The sequence below is a fragment of the Erythrolamprus reginae genome, chromosome 5 (genome assembly GCF_031021105.1).
Source record: "Erythrolamprus reginae isolate rEryReg1 chromosome 5, rEryReg1.hap1, whole genome shotgun sequence".
Classification (NCBI taxonomy): Eukaryota; Metazoa; Chordata; class Lepidosauria; order Squamata; family Dipsadidae; genus Erythrolamprus; species Erythrolamprus reginae.
This window is the reverse complement of record NC_091954.1, coordinates 94,636,138-94,659,369: the sequence shown is the minus strand read 5'-3', so window position 1 is coordinate 94,659,369 and position 23,232 is coordinate 94,636,138. Positions and strand designations below refer to the sequence as shown.

The 23,232-nt window shown below is 38.6% G+C and overlaps 1 protein-coding gene and 1 long non-coding RNA gene across 13 annotated transcripts in view; one reads left to right on the top strand and one right to left on the bottom strand.

Annotated features, from left to right (window-relative positions):
* Positions 1-21,062, top strand: part of LOC139168134 (uncharacterized) — a 103,402-nt gene extending 82,340 nt beyond the window's left edge. For both annotated transcript variants that reach the window (XR_011559237.1, XR_011559236.1), the window contains 2 exons: positions 19,237-19,301; positions 20,928-21,062. This is a non-coding gene — a long non-coding RNA (uncharacterized lncRNA). The remainder of the gene's footprint in view (positions 1-19,236; positions 19,302-20,927) is intronic.
* Positions 1-23,232, bottom strand: part of SCHIP1 (schwannomin interacting protein 1) — a 560,589-nt gene that overhangs the window by 30,878 nt on the left and 506,479 nt on the right. For 9 of the 11 annotated variants that reach the window (XM_070753548.1, XM_070753546.1, XM_070753552.1 and 6 more), the window contains one exon: positions 11,782-11,900. In XM_070753548.1, the coding sequence (XP_070609649.1) occupies positions 11,782-11,900 (119 nt within the window). Of the gene's footprint in view, positions 1-11,777; positions 11,901-21,214; positions 21,424-23,232 lie in introns of those variants that run through there. The other 2 variants (XM_070753555.1, XM_070753557.1) reach the window with 2 other exon arrangements.

Here is a 23,232-nt window from a genome sequence, read left to right as displayed (position 1 = left end):
TCCAAGGCTACATACTATACTGCTCATAGATTTAAATAAAATCTAATTGTAGACTGATTAACTTATATTAAATTGCTAAAAAGGTTAGATTGGAATAATTATTAAGAAACAAATAACAGAAGACTTTTAGTTCCAGATACCACACCTTTTCCTGTTATCAATGGTTATTAAATCAAATCAAATCTCTATTACAGTCATAGGCCAGCATAAGAAGGAAAAATATAGTTACTAATTATGCAAGTTAAAAATTAACATCTATATATATCTATGCATAACGAAAAAAATGAAAAACTATAAAAAGGATAAGTAAAAATATAGAAACCATAAAAATAAATATGTCTAACTGAATCGACTCACCATAATACAAAATTCAGCTAACAGAGCAAATACCCATTACGACTGGTTTGAAATCTAACAAATAATTTTTTTAGTGGCAAGATATTACATCCTTTCCCAAGATCTAGCTGAATCAGTAAAGGTAGTCCTCAACTTATGATCACAACAGAATCCCAAATTTATGTCAGATATTTGTTAAATGAGTTTTGCCCCATTTTAGGACCTTTCTCTGTTGTTATGCGAATCACTGCAGTTGTTAAGTTAGTAACACAATTAAGTGAGTCCGGCTTCCCCATTGACTTTGTTTATCAGAAGGCCACAAAAAGTGATCACAAAATCCTGGGACACTGCAATAGTCATAAATATAAGTCAAGCTGCTACAGTCATAAGTGTAAAAAAAGTCATAAGTCACTTTTTTTAGTGCTGTTGTAACTTGGAATGGTCATTAAGTGAACTGTTATAAACCAAGGACTACCTGTAGTTATAATACAGTGAATTCAGCAATTGAAATGCAGGAAAACAAGTTAGAATAAATGTCACTATGCTCTGTAAAATTATCATCATGGATAGAGATGAGTATCTGAGTCAACATTTGAACTTTAAATTTTATCATCAAGTTCACATCTCGAAAGATAGGCAAAATTAATCCATATTCCAAAAAGTAGGAAAAAGAAGTGAACAATATAGCAATTAAAATAAATAGGAGTAGCTTCCCATATATTAATCATTTGTTCATGTCACATTACAAAATAAAATTTATGTAGCAATGAATTTTGCTGCAGTGGCTACATCCATGCTTCCAAAGACCACATCTGGCCTTCAGGGTTCACTAATGTTTTACAGGATTATGTACGTCTGGTTTTATCAAAAGGGAAGAATGCTAACTTAAATACTTAGCCATAAAAATAAGAGGAAGATATATTGCACTTTGTTTATACCAGAGACATAGCTGCAATATAAAATAATGTGGTATTTGAAACAATGAAAATACTAATCCATTTGGTTTCAAGGGATATATGAAAATACTACATTTCCAATGAAATACTAGTCTTTTTATTCAGAAAAAGCTTTGGGAATTGGTTTATATATTCATTTTAAACACGATTCAAGATAGTGTGATTTTGAAAATAAAATATACATTGTGGCAACAAAAATTTAGTAGTAGCTTCTCTATGGCAGAGGTCCCCAACCGCCGGTCCGCGGACCGGCACCGGGCCGTTGGGGGTTTTCAGCCGGTCCGCGGCGCCAGGCCCCCCTCGGCCTTTCCGCACCACCAGCGGCACTCCCCCCGCCAGCCAGCCAAGCCCCGCGCCCGCCGGAACCGGCTCCTCGCTCTCCCCCCGCCGCCCGCCGCGTTTGCAGGAGGTGGGGAGGGTCGGGCGGCCCGCCAAGGCCAGGAGGGACGCCGCTGCCCCCCCTTCCCTCTCTCCGCCCGCCGCTGCGCCTCCTTGACGCCGAGAGGAAATGCCGGCAAAGGCTTTTCTCAGCGGAGGTCTTCAATGTCGGGGGCGCACGGGCGGTTGCACGCGCTCCCTATCTCCCTGCTAGCCCACTCGGAGTATTCAAAATAAGAAAAACCTTTGCCGGCGAAGGCTTTTCTTATTTTGAATATTCCGAGTGGGCTAGCAGGGAGATAGGGAGCGCGTGCAACCGCCTGTGCGCCCCTGACATTGAATATCACCTTCGCCGGCCCCACCTCTCCTGCAAACCCCCTTGCTGAGAGCCCGGGGCGAAAGTGCTCTCGCAAAGGTGAGGCGGGCAGGGCGTGCGCGCATCACCGCTGAGAAGAACGGAGAACGAGAGTGAGTGAGAGCAACAGACAGCAAGATAGAGAGAAAGTGAGAAAGAGAGAGTGAGAGAAAGGGGGGGAGAAAGAGATAGCAAGAGAGAGAACAAGAGAGAGAAAGAGCGTGAGAAAGAAAACAAGAAAGAGTGAGAGAGAGAGAAAGCAAAAGAGACAGAAAGAAAACAAGAGAGAGAAAGTGAGAAGAAGAGAGAGAAAGAGGGGGAGAGAGAGAGAAAGAGAGGGAGAGGGAGAAAGAGAGAGGGAGAGGGGGGAGAGATAGCAAGAGAGGGAGAGAGAGAAAGAGAGAGGGAAAGGGGGGAGAGATAGCAAGAGAGGGAGAGAGAGAAAGAGAGAGGGAAAGGGGAGAGAGGGGGGAGAGAAAGAGAGAGGGAGAGAGAGAGGAGATAAAGGAAGAGGAGAGAGAGAAAGGAAGAGAAAGAAAGAAAGAGGGATAGAAAGAGAGAGAGAGTGAGAGATGCTCAGTGAGCCTTTCTTTGAAGTTGCCTTTCTTTCTTTCTTTCTTTCTTTCTTTCTTTCTTGCTCTTTTTCTTTCTCTCTTTTACCTTCCCTTCCTCTATTTCTTCTTTTCTTTCTCCTTCCTACCTTCTTCCCTTACTCTCCCCTTTCATAAGTTTCCTTGCTTCCTTCCTCTGTTCCTGTCCCTTCCCCCTTCTTTCTTTCTTTCCTTCCTTCCTTTCCTCCCTCCATTTCTTGCTTTCCTTTTCCTTCCTCCCTTCTTTCCTCCCTCATTCCCTTCTTTCACTCCTTCCTCTCTTACTCTCCCCTTTCACACCTTTCCTTGCTTCCTTTGCACCCTTCTTCTGTTCCTGTCCCTTCCCTCTTTCCTTCCTTCCTTCCTTCCCACCCTCCGTCCATTCATTCACCCATTCCTCTCTTGATCGCCCCTTTTACGGCGCCACTGACAGCTAGCTCCCCCCCCCCCACCGGGCCATGGAAAACTGGTCTAGCTTAAAGCCGGTCCCTGGTGCAAAAAAGGTTGGGGACCTCTGCTCTATGGGATATAAAAGGTTGAAAAAAAAAGACATTTTCAGGTTGATCTCAGTTCTCAGTAACACCAACACACAACTATGTGGTTTGCTATTGTTTTCTCAGATGTTTTTTGTTGTGGTTAGCTCTTGCCCAGCTCCTGCCCCAAGGACTGTGGATGTGGGGGAGACATCCACATGCTGCAGGCCTGTCTCCCCCCCCGGTGGAATCTGCTGACGAAGGCTCCTCTGACCAAGAAGACATGAGTGACCAGGAGGAGGAGAGTGTGGCAGACAGCTCAGAAGGAGATCAATTATCTAGCTCCTCCTTGGATTCAGAACAAGAGTTAATGATACAGCCACGCATGCGGAGAGCGATGCATAGGCAACAACAACTGAGAGATTATTATCAAAGAAAATGAGGCCACCTGTGGTTGGGTGGGGCTGTGGTAATTAGTGAGGCAGCTATAAAGAGCAGCCTGTGGGTTTGGCCATTGTGGAGGATTATCTGATCGTTGTGTTTCGTGACTGCTTTACTGACTTTGACCTTTTGTGTGCTGATTTTCCCCCGCTTTGAAACTAAACCAGAGCAAAGTGTGTTTCACTTTGTGAAAGAAGGACTTTGAATTGCCTCACAGCTGCAAGCTAAGTATCACAGAACTGATAAGGGACTTGTACAAATTACCAGTTTGTTTGGAGACCAGTGCTCTTTGCTATACCAAAAGAGGGCTTAGGTTAAGTGAATTTTCATTATAAAGAACATTGTTTTGAATTTTCAAACGTGTGTGTGTCTGAAATTGTATCTGTGCATTTTTGGGAGGATTCTACCAGAGAACCCGACAGAACATTTTTCAGCCATGCTCCTATTTCCTCAAGCTCTCCTCTTCCAGTCCAAACCAAGCCTGCCCCTTCTTAGCTTCTGACCCAAACAAGCAGAGCTAGGTATTGCCTCTGCTGAAACATAAATTTAAAATATCCTCCTTAAATATAAGTCATGACATGTGTTGTTTGAATAAACAAAAATGCACTTTTCTGAACCTAAACCTGGATATAACAGAGCAAAGGTATAGAAAGGGATATGTCTAAGTTCCAAAATATAAATGTTGAAGTCTTGAGTCAGCAGACAGAACTCTTTAAATAATTATTTAAAATGTTTATTCATCAATAATCTACAATAATAATATAATTATTATAACCTATTTTATAAACTGGGAGAAACTAATATTCCATATATAATTCTTAGTGGTCTGAGTGGTGTAATTCTAACATTAAGAATTAAGCCTTTTAAGTCTGTTTACAGGTTAATTTAAAAATTGATTTGAATTTCCTTTTGACTGTAAAGCACATTTACTTTTAAAGATGTTGAATTTCAACTTGCAGCATTACAACCAGCAGTGAAATTGAAGTTCGACACCCTTAGAGAGAAAATGTTAGCTAGCATTAAATTAAGGTGATATCACCTTTGATATCGAATTTGACTAACTATATTCCCTGCTCTTTTAATCTATTCCTACATCTTAAGTATAAGGGATCTCTGCAAGACAAATTGCTTATAGTTTGATTTACAATTATTGAACCTTTTTTTTAAAAAAAAAGCAGGGGTTGGAAAGGAAGTAAAATGCCAAACTCATGTCTGTTATGAAGAGACTTTAAGCATCTCTTAGGAAAATATCATAATTGATTAGATGAGCATATATGAAATACATTACCAGGCCATAAATAAGCTAAACCTGGAATGTTAAATATTGTCCTAATTTGGACAGAAGGAAGGGAGAAATTACAGTGGTGTTGAAAAGAATTTACCTTGCAGCAATAATTAAAAAATACTATCACTTCTTATTTAGACACATAAATAAATACATGCTTTAGCCACCCTTCCTGCTATCTAAACCTATCCTGAGTTCAACCACAAGATGGCCTGTAGTTCTTTCTGCAATTTGCAGCATTGATTTATGTTGCAGTGGAATCTACATCCATATTAAAGGAGGTACATTTAACATTCAATGATCAGATATCTATTTATGTTTATAGAGTGGCACCTGCTAAAACATTATTAACTTGCATATAAGGCAGAAATAAAGCAATATTTTTTAAAAAGACATACTGTACTTCAATAATACATGGTGCTGGCCTACTACCAAACAATTGCTCCACAAAAGTATTTTTTATGCTCTTATCATTCTGGACTTCTGGATATCTGGATTTCTATTCAGCCTTCTCATAATAAATCCTGAATTGTATGATGTCAAGCCATAAAACAATTAAGTATAATTTATAGCCACAGATACATAGTAGGTTGCATAGAAGGGCATGCTTTTTCCAGGCATATATGTAATATTCATGTAGGAACCATAATTTATAGGAAAATTATTCCAATTTTATTCTTTCATTAAGAACTTGAAATACTGTAGACAATGAAGGTAATCACCAAGCAAAGACATAATAAGCATATACTTTGATTTATATTATTCCTTGATAGCTCCGCCTCACTCCAAGAATTAATTTTGTATTACTCTTCAGACAAAAGGACAGTAAAATATTACTTTCCATTTACTTTAATGCTTCTTTGGATGCATTATTAATATGTAATATATAATGAATAATTATATGCATATTTTTATGTTACGGCCTTTTCTGCTGAACAAGGTTTCCAATGGATATTAGATCTAAATTTAAAGCCTTAGGGCATAAATTACAGATACCCAGGGACTTTTTGTCTCTTTGTCTTAGCATTGTTTGCAAAGGGAAATCCCTTAGGCTAATTCATAGGTGTGTGTGTGTGTGAGACATAATATCCCTGACAAATGTGTAAGCACTTTTTTAAATCCCAGGTATGAAGTAAGGCAATTTAAGGACTTACCTGTAGTCCTAGTTTCATTTACCTGGGAATAAATTCATAAAGTTTAATAGAAAATAGTTCTGAAAAAGTCCACCTCTTGCGTCAGTTTTTTAAAAACCCATCTAGTTTGACATGCTGTGTAACACAGTGACTATCAGGAAACTCACAATGATGAAATGAGGCCGTGGTCCTTTCTCAGAGTTTCCCCACCCCCATAAGCTGTGTTTCTGGAAGTACTAGCAAGAGAAATAGCATTTGCAGATCTAGCCTCCATGTATTTTTCTAGTCCCCATTTAAAATTTACTTTGGGACATCATCAAATCTAACTTTCACAGTTTAATTAATTGTTCCATTATACTACTCATGTGATGTATGGCACTGGACCAGATTATCTCAGGGACCGCCTTCTGCTGCACGAATCCCAGCGACCAGCTAGGTCCCACAGAGTGGGTCTTCTCCGGGTCCCGTCAACTAAACAATGCCGATTGGCGGGACCCAGGGGAAGAGCCTTCTCTGTGGCGGCCCCGGCCCTCTGGAACCAACTCCCCCCAGAGATTAGAATTGCCCCCACCCTCCTTGCCTTTCGTAAGCTACTTAAAACCCACCTCTGTCGCCAGGCATGGGGGAATTAAGATACTCTTTCCCCCTGGGCCTTTACAATTTCATGCGTGGCATGTCTGTATGCATGTTTGGTTTTTATATTAATGGTTTTTTAATCGTTTTTATTATTGGATTATTATTGTATGCTGTCTTATTATTGCTGTTAGCCGCCCCGAGTCTCCGGAGAGGGGCGGCATACAAATCAAATCAAATCAAATCAAATCAAATCAAATCAAATCAAATAAATAAACAAACAAAAAACAAACAAACAAACTATGGTTATGACTGCTGTTCTCCTGGTTCACCATTTAGCTAATATGGTACTGAATACACAGGAGAAATTCACTGGATCAGAAAATATTGACTTTTAGAGTGACTTGAAAGAGTTATGAGTTCTTGAAGAAACTGACCTGGTGTATGTTATCAAAATTAGCATACAATATTAACATAACAAAATTGTATCTTTCAAAGATCCTGGAGCACCTGGGAACTGCCAGAAGACTGGAAAAGAGCTGATATAGTTTCCATCTTCAAAAAGGGGGGGAAAAATAGATCCAGGAAACTACAGACCTATTAGCCTGACCTCAATATTAGGGAAGATTCTGGAAAAGATAACCAAGCAACGAATCAGTGAACACCTATAAGCAAACAAAGTAATAACCAAAAGCCAATATGGATTTGTGAAAAACAGATCATTCCATACTAATTTTATTGCATTCTTTGACAAAAGGACAAAATTAGTGGACCAGAGGAATGCTGTCAATATAATTTAGTTGGACTTCAGTAAGGCACTTGATAAAGTAAACCATAACCTACTATTAGATAATGTGGGTTAGACAGAAACACCACTAGATGGATTTGAAACTGGTAGACCAACCACACTCAACATGTAGTGCTCAATGGAACTACATCTACACTGCAGTGGAGTACACCAAGATGTTTTAGGCCCAGTACTCTTCAACATCTTCATCAATGACTTAAATGGGGGGATAGATGGAGAACTCATCAAATTTGCAGATGATACCAATCTGACAGGAATAGCCAATGCTGCAGAAGATAGGCTTAAGATACAGAAGGATCCTGACAGACTTGAACATTGGGTGCTATCTAACAAATTGAAATTCAATGGTGAAAAAAGTAAATCTACATTTAGGCAAGAAAAACAAAATGCACAGGTACATTATATGTAATACCTTTCTCAACAGTAGTAATTGTGAGAGGGATCTTGGAGTCCTATTGGACAACCATTTAAATATGAGTATTTAAACCATTTAACAATTGTTTGGTAGCAGTGTGCAGCAATTGCCAAAAAATTTCTAGGCTGCGCATATTTTATATATATGTGTGTGTGTGTGTGTGTGTGTGTGTGTGTATAAATATATATGTATAAAATGTTTTTAGCTGAAAATTTTAAAATTAAGGGAGACTAGGATGGTACCATTTCGGCCTTGTTCTGGCCTCATCAGCTAGCCACATCCTTCCTTACTGGGATTTGATCTGGCAGCCTCTGCCTTGTAAGACAGAGAATTAGCAGTTGAGCCACCAGACCTTGATCCCTCCAGCTCTGTTTTTTTTTAAATTTTAAAATTTCAGCTAAAAACATTTGATACATACAGAATATAGTTGTCGGCTATGAATAAATTAACTGCCTTGAAATGGTCCTGGGTTGGGCCTAGAGGCAAAAAAATCTCTTCTATCCCTATATCTTTCTTCTATTCTCTCATTGATTATTTTATTTTATCCTATACTCTCTCTTCTATTCTTCTCTAATTCTATTTCCTCGAAGGTGTCCTCTATTAGCTTCATTGTGTATTATTGTGTATTGGACAAAATAAATAAATAATAAAAATAAATAAAGATCACATGAAGGCTTTGTTAAAGCTACATTTGGAATACTGCATTCAGTTTTGATTGCTATGATGCAAAAATGATGTTGAGACTCTAGAAAGAGTGCAGAGAAGAGCAACAAAGATGATTAGGGGACTTGAGGCTAAAACATGAAGAATGGTTGCAGGAACCAGGTATGTCTAGTTTAATTAAAAGAAGGAATGGGGAGATATGATAGCAGTGTTCCAATATCTCGGGTGGCCACAAAGAACAGGGAGTCAACATATTTTCCAAAGCACCTGAGAGTAGCAATCTAGAATGAAGAAGAAATTTCTTGACAGAATAATTAATCAGTGGAACAGCTTGCCTCCAGAAGTTGTGAATGTTCCAACTGGGGACGTTTTTAAGAAGATGCTGGATAACCATTTGTCTGAAGTGACGTAGGGTCTCCTACCTAAACCAGGGGTTGGACTAAAAGACCTCCAAGGCCCCTTCCAACTCTATTATTCTATTCTAAAATATAGGTAAAAAGTATTAATTTGATTGAACAATAATGGCCAGGAATTTAAGGCCAGAAGGGGAGAAATGATTGAGAACAACATGAAATAATAGGATATTACGGAATATCTTGCCTGGCAATTTCATATAGTGCAACAGTGGTTAGAGGGCAGTATTGCAAGGCTATTTTTGCTAATCATCACCTGTCAGCAGTTTGGCAGATCGAATCTCACCAGGCTCAAGGTTGACTGAGCTTTCATTCTTCCAAGGTTGGTAAAATAAGGACCCAGATTGTTGGGGGGAATACGCTGACTCTGTAAACTATTTAGAGAGAGCACTGTGAAGGAGTATATAAATCTTAGCGCTATTGCCATGACATATAAGTGTTTTTTGTAATAGCATAAAGCAGAACTAGGATTCTGTTCTATATAGTTCAACAATCTTATCACCTGAACTTTTTTCGGAAGCAAAAATCTCTCCCAAATAATTGTCCCTGATTGTTTAACTCCCTTTGGTTTATAATTTACTTATTAAAATATTTGTTTTCCATATGCTTTGTAACCTCTGCATTATGAAAAAAAAGACATTTAAAGGCAAATCAACAATAGCCAGACAGCAGCAAAAAAAGTCATAAAATAGTCTTCCAAGCTATTTTTAATAATCTATTTAAAAAAATAAATAAGTAACACAAGCACATTGTGGCACAATTACATGAATAAAATTGCAATCTAAAATGCTTTCCACTTTTGCTAATTATATTAAGCTGCCAAATATAAAGGGTAAACATTTAGTAATAGAAAATTATAAAAGAAAATTTAATCATTTAATTGCTTGTTGGTTTCTTGTTCTAGAGCAGGGGTATCAAACTCAAGGCCCGTAGGATGCTTAGTCTGGTCCATGGGGCTGTCATGGGAACAGCAAAGGACTGGCCCACGGTGCCTCTATCAGCAGAAATGAGCTGGGGTGTGTGTGTATGTACATGCTCGCTCAGCTCCATTTTTGCTGGCAGAGGGCTGCAGGAGGTCGTCCAGGCCAAAAATATCTAGTTTTAACTCTACAAATATTCCATTTTTCCTGGAATAGCAAGAGCCTACAAGTTATTCACCTTTTGGTTATTCACCATGGGGTTCTCATGGCAAAGATACTACAGTGGGTTGCCATTTCCTTCTCCAGTGGATCACATTTTGTCAGAGCTCTCTGCTATGACCTGTCCACGTTGGGTGGCCCTGCGCAACATGGTTCATAGCTTCATTGAGCTACACAAGTCCTTTCGTCACGACAAGGCAGTTAATCCATGAAGGGTGAAGGAGGAAAGTGCAGAAATCGGCTTGAAACTCAACATTAAGAAAATTAAGATCATGGCATCCAACCCTCTCAATTCTGGCAAATAGATGGGGAAGAAATGGAAGTAGGGACAGATTTTATTTTCCTGGTCTCCAAGGTCACTGCAGATGGGGACCACAGCCAAGAAATTAACAGATGCTTTCTCTTGGGGAGGAAATCTATGGCAAATCTAGACAGCATACTAAAAGCATTAGCCTGCCCAGAAAAGTGCGGATAGTCAAAGCTATGGTTTTCCCAGTTGCAATGTATGGCTGTGAAAGTTGGGCAATAAGGAACACTGAGCGCCAAACAATGGAAGCCTTTGAGAAGACTTCTACGAGTCCCTTGGACTGCAAAGTGATCAAAATCAGTCACTCCTAGAGGAGATCAACCCTGACTGCTCTTTAGAAGGCCAGATCCTGAAGAGGAAACACAAATATTCTGGCCACCTAATGAGAAGGAAGGACTCATTGGAGAGGAGCCTAATCCTGGGAACGATTGAGGGCGAAAGAAGAAGGTGATGGCAGAGAATAAGGTGGCTGGATGGAGTCACTGAAACAGTAGCCGTGAGCTTAAATGAACTCCTGGAGATGGTAGAAGACAGGAAGGCATGGAGGAACGTTGTCCATGGGTCGCAATGAGTCGGACACAACTTTGCAACTAACAACAAATACGTTATTCAATATAAAGTAAGAATTTGTGTAGATGTATCGGCTACACAGGTAGCCAATACTACGTTTATTGCATTCAGATATTACTGTAGGAGACACTATATTACTAATGTAATGCTGTTGTGAAGATCAAAGGGAAGTTACTACCTTGTCTTGACTGAATCCTTTGAATCCTTCTCAAGCAGATGCAACCTACTTAGATTCAGATGATGAAAACAGAGTTCTTGGATAGCCGTGTCTGGGGAAGATTTCTTGCAACATTTTGTAGTAACAGAAAAAAAACCCCAAGACATGATATCAAGACTCCAGATTGTTATTTATGGGATTAGATTGAATGAAGTCCACCACAATAGAAAACCCCCTGTAAATTCTTCACGTCCTGCATCATTATGTTACAACCAAATATCACTGACTACGCAGCAAAGCAAATATATAATAATACAATGTCAAGAGTCTTGTGATCTACATTGGGAGTTCAATTTATATCAGGACTTAATGTTCCGAATATTTTTAGAGCTTTAAATATTGCATGATTAATAAAACTTGCTCCTGGCCTTATTTTTAAAATATTTATATCTTGTCTCTCAACCTCAAAATGGCTTCTGAAAAAGAATAGAAAGGCATATATCTTGCAACACATATTAAAGCAAGTCAGACCCAGTGTCTGGAAAATCTTCACATTTATCAAAGTGAAAACGTCGATGACATTTGCACAGTTCCACAAATACCACTAGAAATGAAAGAAGTTGAGTTGCTCACAAAATGGAGTTCAGATACCTGAGACGGAGTTCTTTGCAACAACAATATTACCGATTTTTCAAAGCACAAGCTGAAGTTTTATGGTATGGACTCTACCACGCTTTAAAATCTTACCTGCCGAAATGTGTTGAAACGGGAAATGGGCCAAGTACTTACCGAGAAGAAAGGCTTGGCTTGCCACTTTTACTACAACTTGTATAAATTCCCGGGCCATCATCAAAGAAACTTCCAAGTGCCAGTTTTTGCCTGATAGATTCTCTTTCATTTTTTTGTGCCTAAGGGGGGAAAAAGGTAATGAAGCTACTGATAACAAACCACATTCCTCATAAACATTCCTCATACATTTTTAAAAGTTCTATAAACATCAAAAGTCATAGCTTATAATTTAAAATGAGAGAGAGCTGTTGCAGACACAGAGCTTACTTACTCCCGCTGTATTTAGCAAATGCTGAATAAATGTAAAAGTATGTCTAAGTGCTCTTCAGCTAGAGATGGCAAATATTCCCTTTTGGCTCTTCAGATGCCAATTTTTTCAAAATGAAAAAAGGAAAGAGAAAATCCTTGAAGTAAATTGTTTTATTTTAGAATAATGAAGGCAGAAAAAGATGGTTTACAGATTTCACTCTCTTTTATTGTTATTACTTGTAATAGTAAATGTATTTGTATCTGTTCTACGTAACTCACTGAACATCTTTTTGTGTTCAGGCTCATCATATTAATAAGCAATTGGTCGTAAATCAAGAACTACTACATTGGCATATATTAACAATTCATGTCCAACTCCACTGATTATTATATACAAGGCAGGACTTATTTCAAAAATTTCCCTTGCACTGCATCGAAAGCCTTTTTTGCATTCAACAAAACCACCATTGCCTTTATTTTAAAAGACCCTATAGGTAGTATATTAACAATCCAATATAAAAAGATACTCCTTATCCCATTGTGAAATGACCTTGGTGAAGATGGATTATATACCATAATATACATGCTAGCATCACCATCACGATAAGCTTGCATATTCAGAAATAACTTTTACCAGCTTTGAAAATTACTATTATGTTTCACTGAAAAAATGGGAAAACCCACATTTAAAAAGGTTTTATTATAGACCTCCAGAAAATAACTCAACATACGAATGGGCTGAGAGAATGGGAATTTTTAATGGTTTTCGGGTTTTTAGATTAAACTGAATTTAATCTGCCCATTGCAAAATAAGAGCACCCTCCTCTCTTTTCTCTTAAAGTGCTTCTTCGCTGCTGGTTTTTCTGCAAGTGTTTTAAGTGCAGTTTTGGAGGACCAAAATAGGGAATTTTTTTTAAGCAGAATAAATAAATAAATAAGTTTAGTATCCCATTCCTGAGAAGAATACAGAGTATAGAATAACAGAGTTGGAAAGGAACCCAGACATTTTCTAATCTAAACTCCTGTCCAAACAGCAGACCTTCATCATTCCAAATAAATGGCTGTCCAATCTCTTCTTTAAAATCTCCTCCAGTGTTGGAGGACCCATAACTTCTGAGGGCAAGCCAGCAGAGAAATCTACTTATCTTCCCTACCAGTACGAAAGCATGCACTTTTTCACCCTCTGTGTATTCGCAGCAGTATTTGAGCATGCACATTAATTAATTGTTCTCACTGTCAGGAAATTTCTTCTTAGCTTAAGTTGGATTTCTCTTTGATAAGTTTCCATCTGTCATTCCTTGTCAGATGCTTTGGAGAATAGGTTCCCCCACTCTTCTTTGTGACATTAGTAATATATTAGTTTGCTAGTATAGACCATATATCTGAATGTGCTTCCCTATTTAGCCTTTAGAGCATGGGTCCTCAAACTTTTAAAATATGGGGCAAATTCACAGTCCTTCACTGTTGGGGGGCTGGACTGACTGGGTGGGCATGGCTAGGTCATGTGACTAGGTGGGCGTGGCCAATTAAGTAGTTCATTAAACAATGCACACAAATTAAATTTTAATTTGTTTTGCTTCTTGGGGTGTTTTATTTGCTTTTGCTTGCATGTTTCTCTTTTGGTTGACATTTCTTTTTACTAGATCTTTTTTTCATTTCTTTAGAAGTCTAATGGCCTTCTTCAGGAAACTCAGTTTTGCAGCAATTCTTCTCAGTCCCAAGGAGCTTACAATCAACAAGACTCTCTCTCTCTCTTTCTCTCTCTCTCTCTGTCTCATCTCTCTCTCTCTCTCTATTCCCCCCCTCTTTGTCTTGTCTCTTTTCCCCTCTCTTCCTCCCTCCCTATCCTTTCCCTGTCTGTCATGTCTTCTCTCTGTGTGTCTCTTTCTTTCCCTTTCTCCCTCCCTCTCTCTCCCTTTCTCTCTTTATCTTTCTGTCTCTCTTCCTCTCTCTTTATTTTTTGGAGGCGGGAGAGGTGAAAAATAGGGTGAGCAGATGCCCCAGGAGGCCTCCGTGTGCCCTGTTTTTGGCCTGCAGACCGCTACTGGAGGCGGTGCATCTGTGCACCTCGTTTTTCACCTCCCCCGCCTCCAGAAGCAGTCTGCAGGCCCAAAATGTTAGCCTTACCTTCCAGATCCACAAAGGTACTGTAATTCCTGCACTCGGTTAAAGGGTGGGGACGGGCAGGCGAGTTAGAGGAAAAGGATCTGTGGCAGGGAGCTGAGTTTGAATCCCTTCTTTCGTCAATATTTAGATTCTTAACATTTATTATAATTGGAAGCTCATCCCCCACCTTTGCATCATATCTCAAGCAATTACAGCAAGATCTATTTTGCTCTGCAATTCTGAGCAGCAAACCCTTAGCAACACTCATTAGTCATGTTGCTACAGCACAGTACACGATTAACTGAAATCTATTCCTCGTCACTTCTCAGAAATATCTGCAGAGAACATCGTACATCTGGCACATAGCTTTTCTGTCTCAAAAGGTGTAGAGGCAAACAAACTGCAACACGAGGGAAAAATCAATGGTTTTAAAATCACACTTGTTGAACTTAATAAGCTGGTGCGTTCATTTTCTCTTCCCCATAAGTGCTGCTACAAAGGTAAAAGAAAACTCAGAGGTCTCTTTCATTTGATTTTTTTTCATCCAATATTCTGCAATCTGTTTTTCATGGTAAACCGAATTTATGAAGATGGGAGGATTTTCATGCTGTAAGAATCTACAACATTAGCAAAAAATATTCCAAAGGTGCTGTTTTCAGGATGCAACTGGACTTTCTTGTTTTTTCTTTTGAAGGTGTTTCATTTATCCAAGAAGCTTCTTCAGCTCTGACAGTATAGTGAGGAATGGAAGGATTTTTAGCTGTACAAGGCTTTAGACTTTTAGCTATAACAGGGGTCGGCAACCTTAAAAACTCAAAGAGCCATTTCCCAGTGAAAACAAAACACCCGGAGCCACAAAACCTGGGTGGGTGTGGCCAACTTGATGTCACTCCCACTGAGTGACATGACCCTCCCATGCTACGCCTGTGGCTCTGTGTTTTCTTTTCTATAAGAAACAGGTATCTCTTTCTTTTTCCTCTTTCTCTTTCTTCATCTCTCTATCTCTCTCCCTCACTAATCTTTCTCTCTTTTCATCTCCTCATCTCTATCTTTCTCCCCACATGTTTCTCCCTCCCTCCCTCATCTTTTTCCCACTCCTCTTTCTCCCCCTCTCTCCCCTTCTCTCTGTGTGTGCTGAGGAACAATCAACCCGATCAGCGGAGGCTTCTCTTTGGGTGACCCTCCTCTCCTCATTGCCACTTCCTGGTTGGCTGTGGCATGTGCGGGGAGACCCTCCTCAAGCGAGCGACAAACTGCAGCAAAGGTGCATGCAAAGGGCGGGTGACTGCTCGTTTGAGGGTTTTTGGATGCGGCTTTCCTCTTTGCCCTAAGGATCCGGCTACTGCCTAGTCCTGTTCCATGCCCCTACTCCGCAGCTCTTTGGCCGAGCGAGGAGGGCGTGAGCTCCAGCCCGAAGCAGCAGGAAGTGAAGGCTGCCTTATGTGCAAATGTGGTATGAACGTAACTACAGGGCAGTTTCTCTCCTGTCCTATGCCCACCCTGCTTGGCCCAAGAGCTGCGGGAGGATGGGATGGGACACAGCAAGGCAACGGCCAGATCCTTAGGGCAGGGGAGAAGCCACATCCAAAGACCCGCCTTAAGCGAGCCGCTGCCCACCCTATGCATGTGCCTTTGCTGCACTTTGGTGCTTGTTTGAGGGACTCCTTGTGCATGTGCACCCTCCTGGCCCCACCACAACCATCTAGATAGTTGCAAGAGGGAGAGGAGAGTTGCCCAAAGGGGATGGCTATGTTCTCCAACCAGCGCCAGAGAATCAGCCCCACCTGCTTCTCCATTCCCGCCGTCGCCCTTACCTTCTCAAGCCAGGGGAGGAAGAGAAGGAAGAGATCAGCTAGTGATGGGACAGGGAGCCACACTCAAGGGGCCAAAGGTTTGTCAACCCCTACACTTTGGAATGAACACCCTTTGAATGGTGTGGGAGTAGGAATGAATTTCCAGAGGAAAAATTGCAGACCATAGGAACCAGGAGCACTACTCAGATGACCCTGAGGACACAGATAAACCTCCAAGTCCTTCAAAAGATGCAGATTATCAGCTGTCTGCAAGGAATATAAATCCTTCCATTTCCCACTATCCTGTTAGAGCTGAAGAAGCTTCTGGGATGAGAAGCAAAATGTCTTCCCACAAAAAAATAAAAATAAAGCAAGAAAGTCCAAGTTGCCTCCAGAAAAAGCACCTTTGGAACAATCATGACCTGGATGACTGAGATATATTAGCAAAATATATCTAAATATAACATCAATTTCTTATTATTATACATTTATTATTAAAATTATTGCTAGCATGTTTTTGTCCTTCAAAATATTTGTCTGCCCTCTTAAAAATGCCAGAAAAGGACATATAAATTTTCTTGGCATTTCAGAAAATTATTAAGGTATTTTTTTCCTTAAGCTGGTTCTTTTAAAATGATTATTAGTTGGTTTAAAAGCTGCTTAATGTATTTTTATCTTGTTCTAATATATTAATAATAATAATAATAATAATAATAATAATAATAATAATTTATTAGACTTGTATGCCGCCTCTCTCTGAAGAGTATATTTTATAGTAGTATTTTATATGCTACTGTTCTCGGATTTGTTGATGATGAAAAGTGGCATGAGTGCTTTTAAAATATAAAGGGACAAATTGAATATTAAAGCAATGTACAGTAAATGCAAACAGAACCACCACCACACATTCAAAATGGTATCTAACAGAAGACAGAAGAAATTAGGATTATTAACATATTTATAAATGTGAGGACCAGTCATAAAAGATCTTTGGTTGTAACAAATATCTACAAGCAGAAGATGAAGGAATTATTAGCAAATAATTTTACATATTAATTTAAAAAATAAATACATATGCATTTAGGGCTCAACAATTGTTAGTTTTAATACTGAAATCCACTGTGTTTTTCCAATACTGTACAGTACAAAGCAAATGTTTATATGTACATATCAACTGTTTGGTAATTATAGTAGGGATTTTGGCAGTAAGATCACAGTTCAGTAACCCAGGCCAAATCACTTCAAACAATCTAAATGCCACCTATTATATCACAATTACAAGTCTGCTGGTAATTACTTATACATTGTAAAGTTGTTTCATGGGTCATTTATCTACTTTTAAAAGTGTAGATATTTTAATTCCTAGAAGTTTGAGAGCAGATTTTAATCTTCAAAAGGCTTAATGGCTCCTTTGCTATAATGGACTAATCATATGCCAAATTATAGTTCAGTTTTTAGACTCATAGATAAAGTCAATGTAATAATTACCAAGGAAGAACGGTCTCCAATACACTCTATTTATTTACAAATTCAATATACCATATTTTTTGTATAAGACTAAGAGGCTGAAAATTTGAGTGTAGCTTTTTTGAAGCTCTTTTTAACTAGGTCCTAATGATCTTCCAAGCTCTTACCTTGCAGGTTCTTTCATTGTTACTCTCTGCGAAGAGTGTTTTCCAAGCCCTAAGTCTTTGCAGGTTTTTTTTCATTTGGAGCTCTAACTTGCTCCAAATATTTCTTTCCAGCTCTAACCAGGTGCTAACGATGTTCCCAGCTCTTACCTGCTTGCAAGCTCTTTCATTGTTACTCTCTCTGAATAAGGTTTTTTAAAAGCCCTAACCAGGGGATAAAATAATTTGCTGGATGCTACCCAGATGAATATCTGGTAAGCAGATCCCCCCCCCCTTATTTTCCTCCCCAAAATCTAAGGTGCGTCTTATACTATGAAAAATATGGTAGTCTATTTACAAATTCAATATTTGCATACATGGGATCCTTAAGATCTTTGTCAACATGGAAGCCAAGAAAGGACAGTTGTATGTGTGAAGGCAACTTTCCTATAAACATATGGGCTCATAATGGAATTAAAAGGGTTTTTAACATGGTCCATGGTTAATATAATGGAACTCAAGTTGAAGAGACCCTAATCAGCTGGGATCTTTCTCATGATGCAATGGGAGTGTTATCTGTCTTAACGTAATCTGCTACAGGTCCATTTCTTTTCTTTCATTTATAAAATGTAGGTTGTCATTACATTTCAAGTTCTGGAAGCAAACATCTTAATCAAAATTGCATATAAAAAAACACAGATTACTAATTTCGTGGAAGTTTAAAATATGCTTTGCTGTGAAAGGCAGGAAGCTAAGGACGGAGGGAAAATGTCAACTGAGCATGGAATTACATTTTAATTGGATCAAGGGCTTGCCCATAGCAACCCAGTTGTTTATGAGTCAGATCTGAATCTATCTATAAAGTCATTCATTCTGGACAGCTTCCAGTAGGAGATTTGTAAAAACAATAACTGCTCAGTCATATCAGATAAACTAAGAGGGCAAGGGAAGCTTCTGTGGAAGACTCATGTAGCCTTAAGACATCCATCTTCAAAGGCTACACATTGTTAGCATCCTTGAATGTTTCTCTACAAAATAAATATAGCCATTTCACTTATAGCACTGAACTTATCCCATTTATTTATTTATTCATTAAATTTGTATGCCGCCCCTCTCCGTAGACTTGTATAGACTTTGTATAGATTTGCATTTTTATCAGGAAGGTTGATGTTATGGAATTGAGAGAAAGTGAACAGATCTGAAAGCATGCTGATGGGAACTAGACCTGTAACTCTCTTCTTAATTTCTGTGCACCTTTGTTCTTCAGAGATGAAGAACAGCTGCCATCGCATCCAAGAAATAGTTTCTCAGTTTTCCTGTAAACTGCCAGGAATACTAATCATTTAATCATATTTCAAGAAATGAAAATAGCTGCTTCATATTTATAAAAAATATATAATTTTAAGAAGACCTAAATATCAGGAAGTAAACACGAATTCCCCATATCCCAGCAGTGTATCTAGTCTTTCCTCTAATTAATATCATTTTCTATCAATCTATTCTGACTTTTTGAACTCTCAGTATTTTTGGTAATCTAATTTTTACAGATTTGACAGAATACGAAGTCAAAATAACATGACTAACAGATGAGGAAAGCTCCAAACATTTATGGCTATTTATTTCCAATAATGTTTCTTGATATACTTCAAACAAAATTTACTGGCTAAGTTTTATTGCTGCTTTTTGCCATGTTTCAGAAATGCTGCTGACTCATTCCTATCATTTTGTCTGAGCTGTTATGGAAAGCCTGATCTCCACAAAAGTGAGTAGGTTCATTTACTGATAGTTTACTCATCAGCAATAATAGATGAGAAGATAATTTTACCAAGGCTTTTAAAGTATGTTTTATTCCATATGTTACCAATAAATGAGTCTCATGTATTACTAGCAAATATTGCTAGTCAGTTATATACAGTTTTTGTGCAGAACCTGGAAATACGTCAACATTTATACGAACCTGATTCTTATTGGGATCTCTCCCCCCAACCCCAAGTGGTGTGGGCAATTTGTGAATGTTTGCACAGTCACATCTCCAAATGCTGTAAACCAGTCTAGCATTTACAGCCTATGGCTGTAATATTATCAGTCCACAGAATTTAGATCGAGAAAAATTTACACGGCATATATTGTACGTAATCTGTAATTCAATAGCATTTACATGTTCTTTACTTAAAAACAAATGAACAAAACAAACAATTACAGTGCCTTTTTAGACCTTAGGGAATATAGAATCCACTTAACAAACTGGGACATTTTTCAAAAGTCTAGACTCCAACCATATCAGTTTGGAGATTTTTTTAAAATGAAAGCAACCCTTTCTGGTATCACAATTAGAATATAACATTTCTGATTTATATATGGGAAAACAGTGATCCTACTATTATACATGAACAATTGCAGATTTAGATTTTCTGTCCATAAGCATGACATTGTTCATGAAATCAGCAGTTCATATCTTTCTTATTATCAGTTTTCTTGGATTGTAGCATGCTGCCAGTGCTGTAATAGGATATGTTAGGACCACCAGACATTCTGAATTCTAATTACGCACACCAACTGAAGCTATACCCTTTCTAAGGATGAACAAGTTGCTCAATCCAATTTTAAGTTGTAGTTCTATTGCCTGAAACATTTGGATTGTATTTGCTACTTGCAGTTTTATCTTTTGTTATCTATTTATAAATAATTCTGAAATGCACAAACGCTTGCATCTACTTTTGTGCCATTTTATAAGGCTTAATAAAGATAATAAATATATAATACATGTAAATTAAATCAATTTTCTAAGAGTCACTCATCAAGTTTATGTAGTTTCTTATGTGGTTTCTAAGAATAAAAAAAATAACTTGATGCCACAATACCATCAAACCAAGCACTTTTTAAAATACCATTTTTTAAAAGTTATTTCAAAAATAACAAAATGATTTCCCTGTAAATAAACTTTTCAAGCCTACAAAGATATATATACAAACAGTAAATATGTTAAAAAACTTAGAGCAGACATGCAAGAAACAATTGCTGGCAACAGCAACAAAAAGTTACTTTTTGTCCTCTAACCATAAGGAGGATAAGCTTGTATTTATGGTTTGATGTCAAGACCACAGCCATATAAGTAAAGTTATTTTTAAGTGCGCCTGTTATTACCAGGCATAGAAAATCACTATATTTAAAGTTCCATATCACAGCTGGCATTTTTTGCCCGAAGACATGCCAATATATCAGTTTATAGAAATATCTTGTACTTAGCAAACTTAGTCCCATTTAGTTTCAAAAAGTTATATTATCTTAAAAGTAGTGAGGGTAAATGAAAGAAGATAAGTTCCTTTTGCAAGTCTTAAACATGCATCAAAACTATCTTTAAATGCACTGTGGATTTTTGTTTTAACAGGCTGAAATCTTCAAGAACCTACTCTTAACATCCATCTTAATCCAGGCTGCATACAACCAAGTATTATGTAGTTTAACCAAGATTTTGAACTCAGTAAATGTCTATCCGGGCAATAAAAGGCATTATGTGACAAAATAAAGAGACCTTGAAGAAAAATATCTGTGTTTTGCAGCCTTCAAGGATGCTATATAAATGGCTCACTTGCCCCAGCCTTTTGGGGCATGGCTTTCGTTTGTTTCTTTTCTGCAAAAGTGGAACCATTGTGCCAAGACAAAACCCTTTCTTACCTTTTTATAATTCTCCTCCATATCCAATCTGGATATTTCACTGACAATGTCATCCATTCCATCACTGTCAAAATGCATTCCTTACTGCTCGAAGACCAAAAGAGTTTAAAAAATAAAATAACATTCTCCTGCACCTGTATATGGATCGAAGTCCCCCTTTTCACAACTTGCTTTTCAAACTGTCCTAAGTGGCATATTAAAAAAAAAAAGACCAGGAATTTCTGATGTCTTCTTCCTGGTCTATTTCTTTTCACCTCGATGGGAGGATCGCTTTCATTCTCCAAAAGAAGGTCTCATCCTTAACGATGCTTGAAGCAGTCTTAATTGTTGCTATCACACACACACCTCTGAACTATGCTATTAGAACCGACTCCAAAGCAGTTTTCATTTTACCTAATGAAGGGAAGGCTGCTTCTTTTAAACTGCACCCAGCTTCTCTGCTCTTGGAACATGGAAAGCAACAGTCTTCCTCCGGTCCCTGGTAGTTCAGGATAAAAATAGACGGAGGCCTGCCTAGCACACTACACCAGAGCAGAGGGAGGAAGGGGAGGGAGAAGCATAAGCCCAAATCATAACCTCCTATTTTAAAAAGGTATAAAAATCAAAGATACAGGGAACCTAGACATAACCAGAGAACCAAAGGATGCACGCACATGTAAATTACAAAAATAATAAAACAGATTGCATGTTCAGACTTGCATAGGGTTCTTCAATCTTTTTGTCCCCCACAACCATCATTTCTCAAAATCAGTGGTATTGTTTACTGTCATTTCTGAGACAGGAAATAAATAAATAGTGTAGTAAGTGCAAAAATAATTTTAGATGAGTTTAACTTCAGAAGTACACAAAACTGTGGCCCTATCCAGAGGTTTGGCACAGCCCTACCAGTGACTCACCCATATTAAGTGTGTAAAAACACTGCCCATCCCTGTACTAAAAATACACCTACATATCAGACACAGTAACTGTCCCCTCTCTACTGTGGAAAATCAGCTTGCTGTTATTCACGTTCTGAAGTATAGGACAGTAATCCAGAATCAGAGTTCTGTAGTTGCTTTATATTCAGCAGTGCTGAGACTTATCTCCCAATTTTGTTTTCTTTTTAAAAAATTCAGTTGCCTGAAATGTTCTTATAGAGAAAAAAAAATATTGTTTATCTCCTCAGACTGTGATCAGTTATTCAATCCTGCCTTTATTCTTTGAGATCTCAAGGTGACTATGTAATAATCCTCTCTCCTCCAATGCTTCCACAACAACTTTGTGAGGTGGAGTAGGCAGAGGAAGAGCAATTGGTCTGAAGTCTCTCCGTCAGCTTCCCTGCCTAAGGCAAAGTTTCCTGCAATAATGAAGCGGCTTCTTTGATTCTTTTTCTTTCCCCCTTTTTTGAAAGCCCACTTTTATTTATTTTTATTTATTTATTGTTAAGAGTTGGAAGGGACCATGCGGGTCATCAAGTCCAATCCCCTGCCTAAGCAGGAACCCTATAGCATCCTAGCCAAACGGCAGTCCAATTTCCTCTTAAAAATGTCCAGAGTATTGGAGTTCACTACGTCCGCTGGTAGGTTGTTCCACTGGTTGATCGTTCTGACCGTCAGGAAGTTCTTCCTTATTTCTAGGTTGAATCTCTCCTTGGTCAGCTTCCAGCCGTTGTTCCTTCTCCGGCCCTCCGGTGCCCTGGAGAATAAAGTGATCCCCTCCTCTCTGTGGCAACCCCTCGTATACCTGTAGACTGCTATCATGTCCGCTCTGGCCCTCCTTTTCTCTAGGTTATCCATGCCCAGTTCCCACAGTCTCTCTTCGTAAGTCTTGGTTTCTAGACCCCTGATCATTTTGGTTGCTCTTTTCTGCACCTTCTCCAGAGTTTCAATGGGCATAAAAGAACTATCAAATTTGCCTCTCCAACTAACAGAAAATTTTCTATTGCAGACAGTAGTCTTTGACTTACAAGCACAATTGAGTCCAGAATTTCTGTCGCTAAGTGATTTTTTTGCCCCATATTAAGACCCTTTGATTTGGGG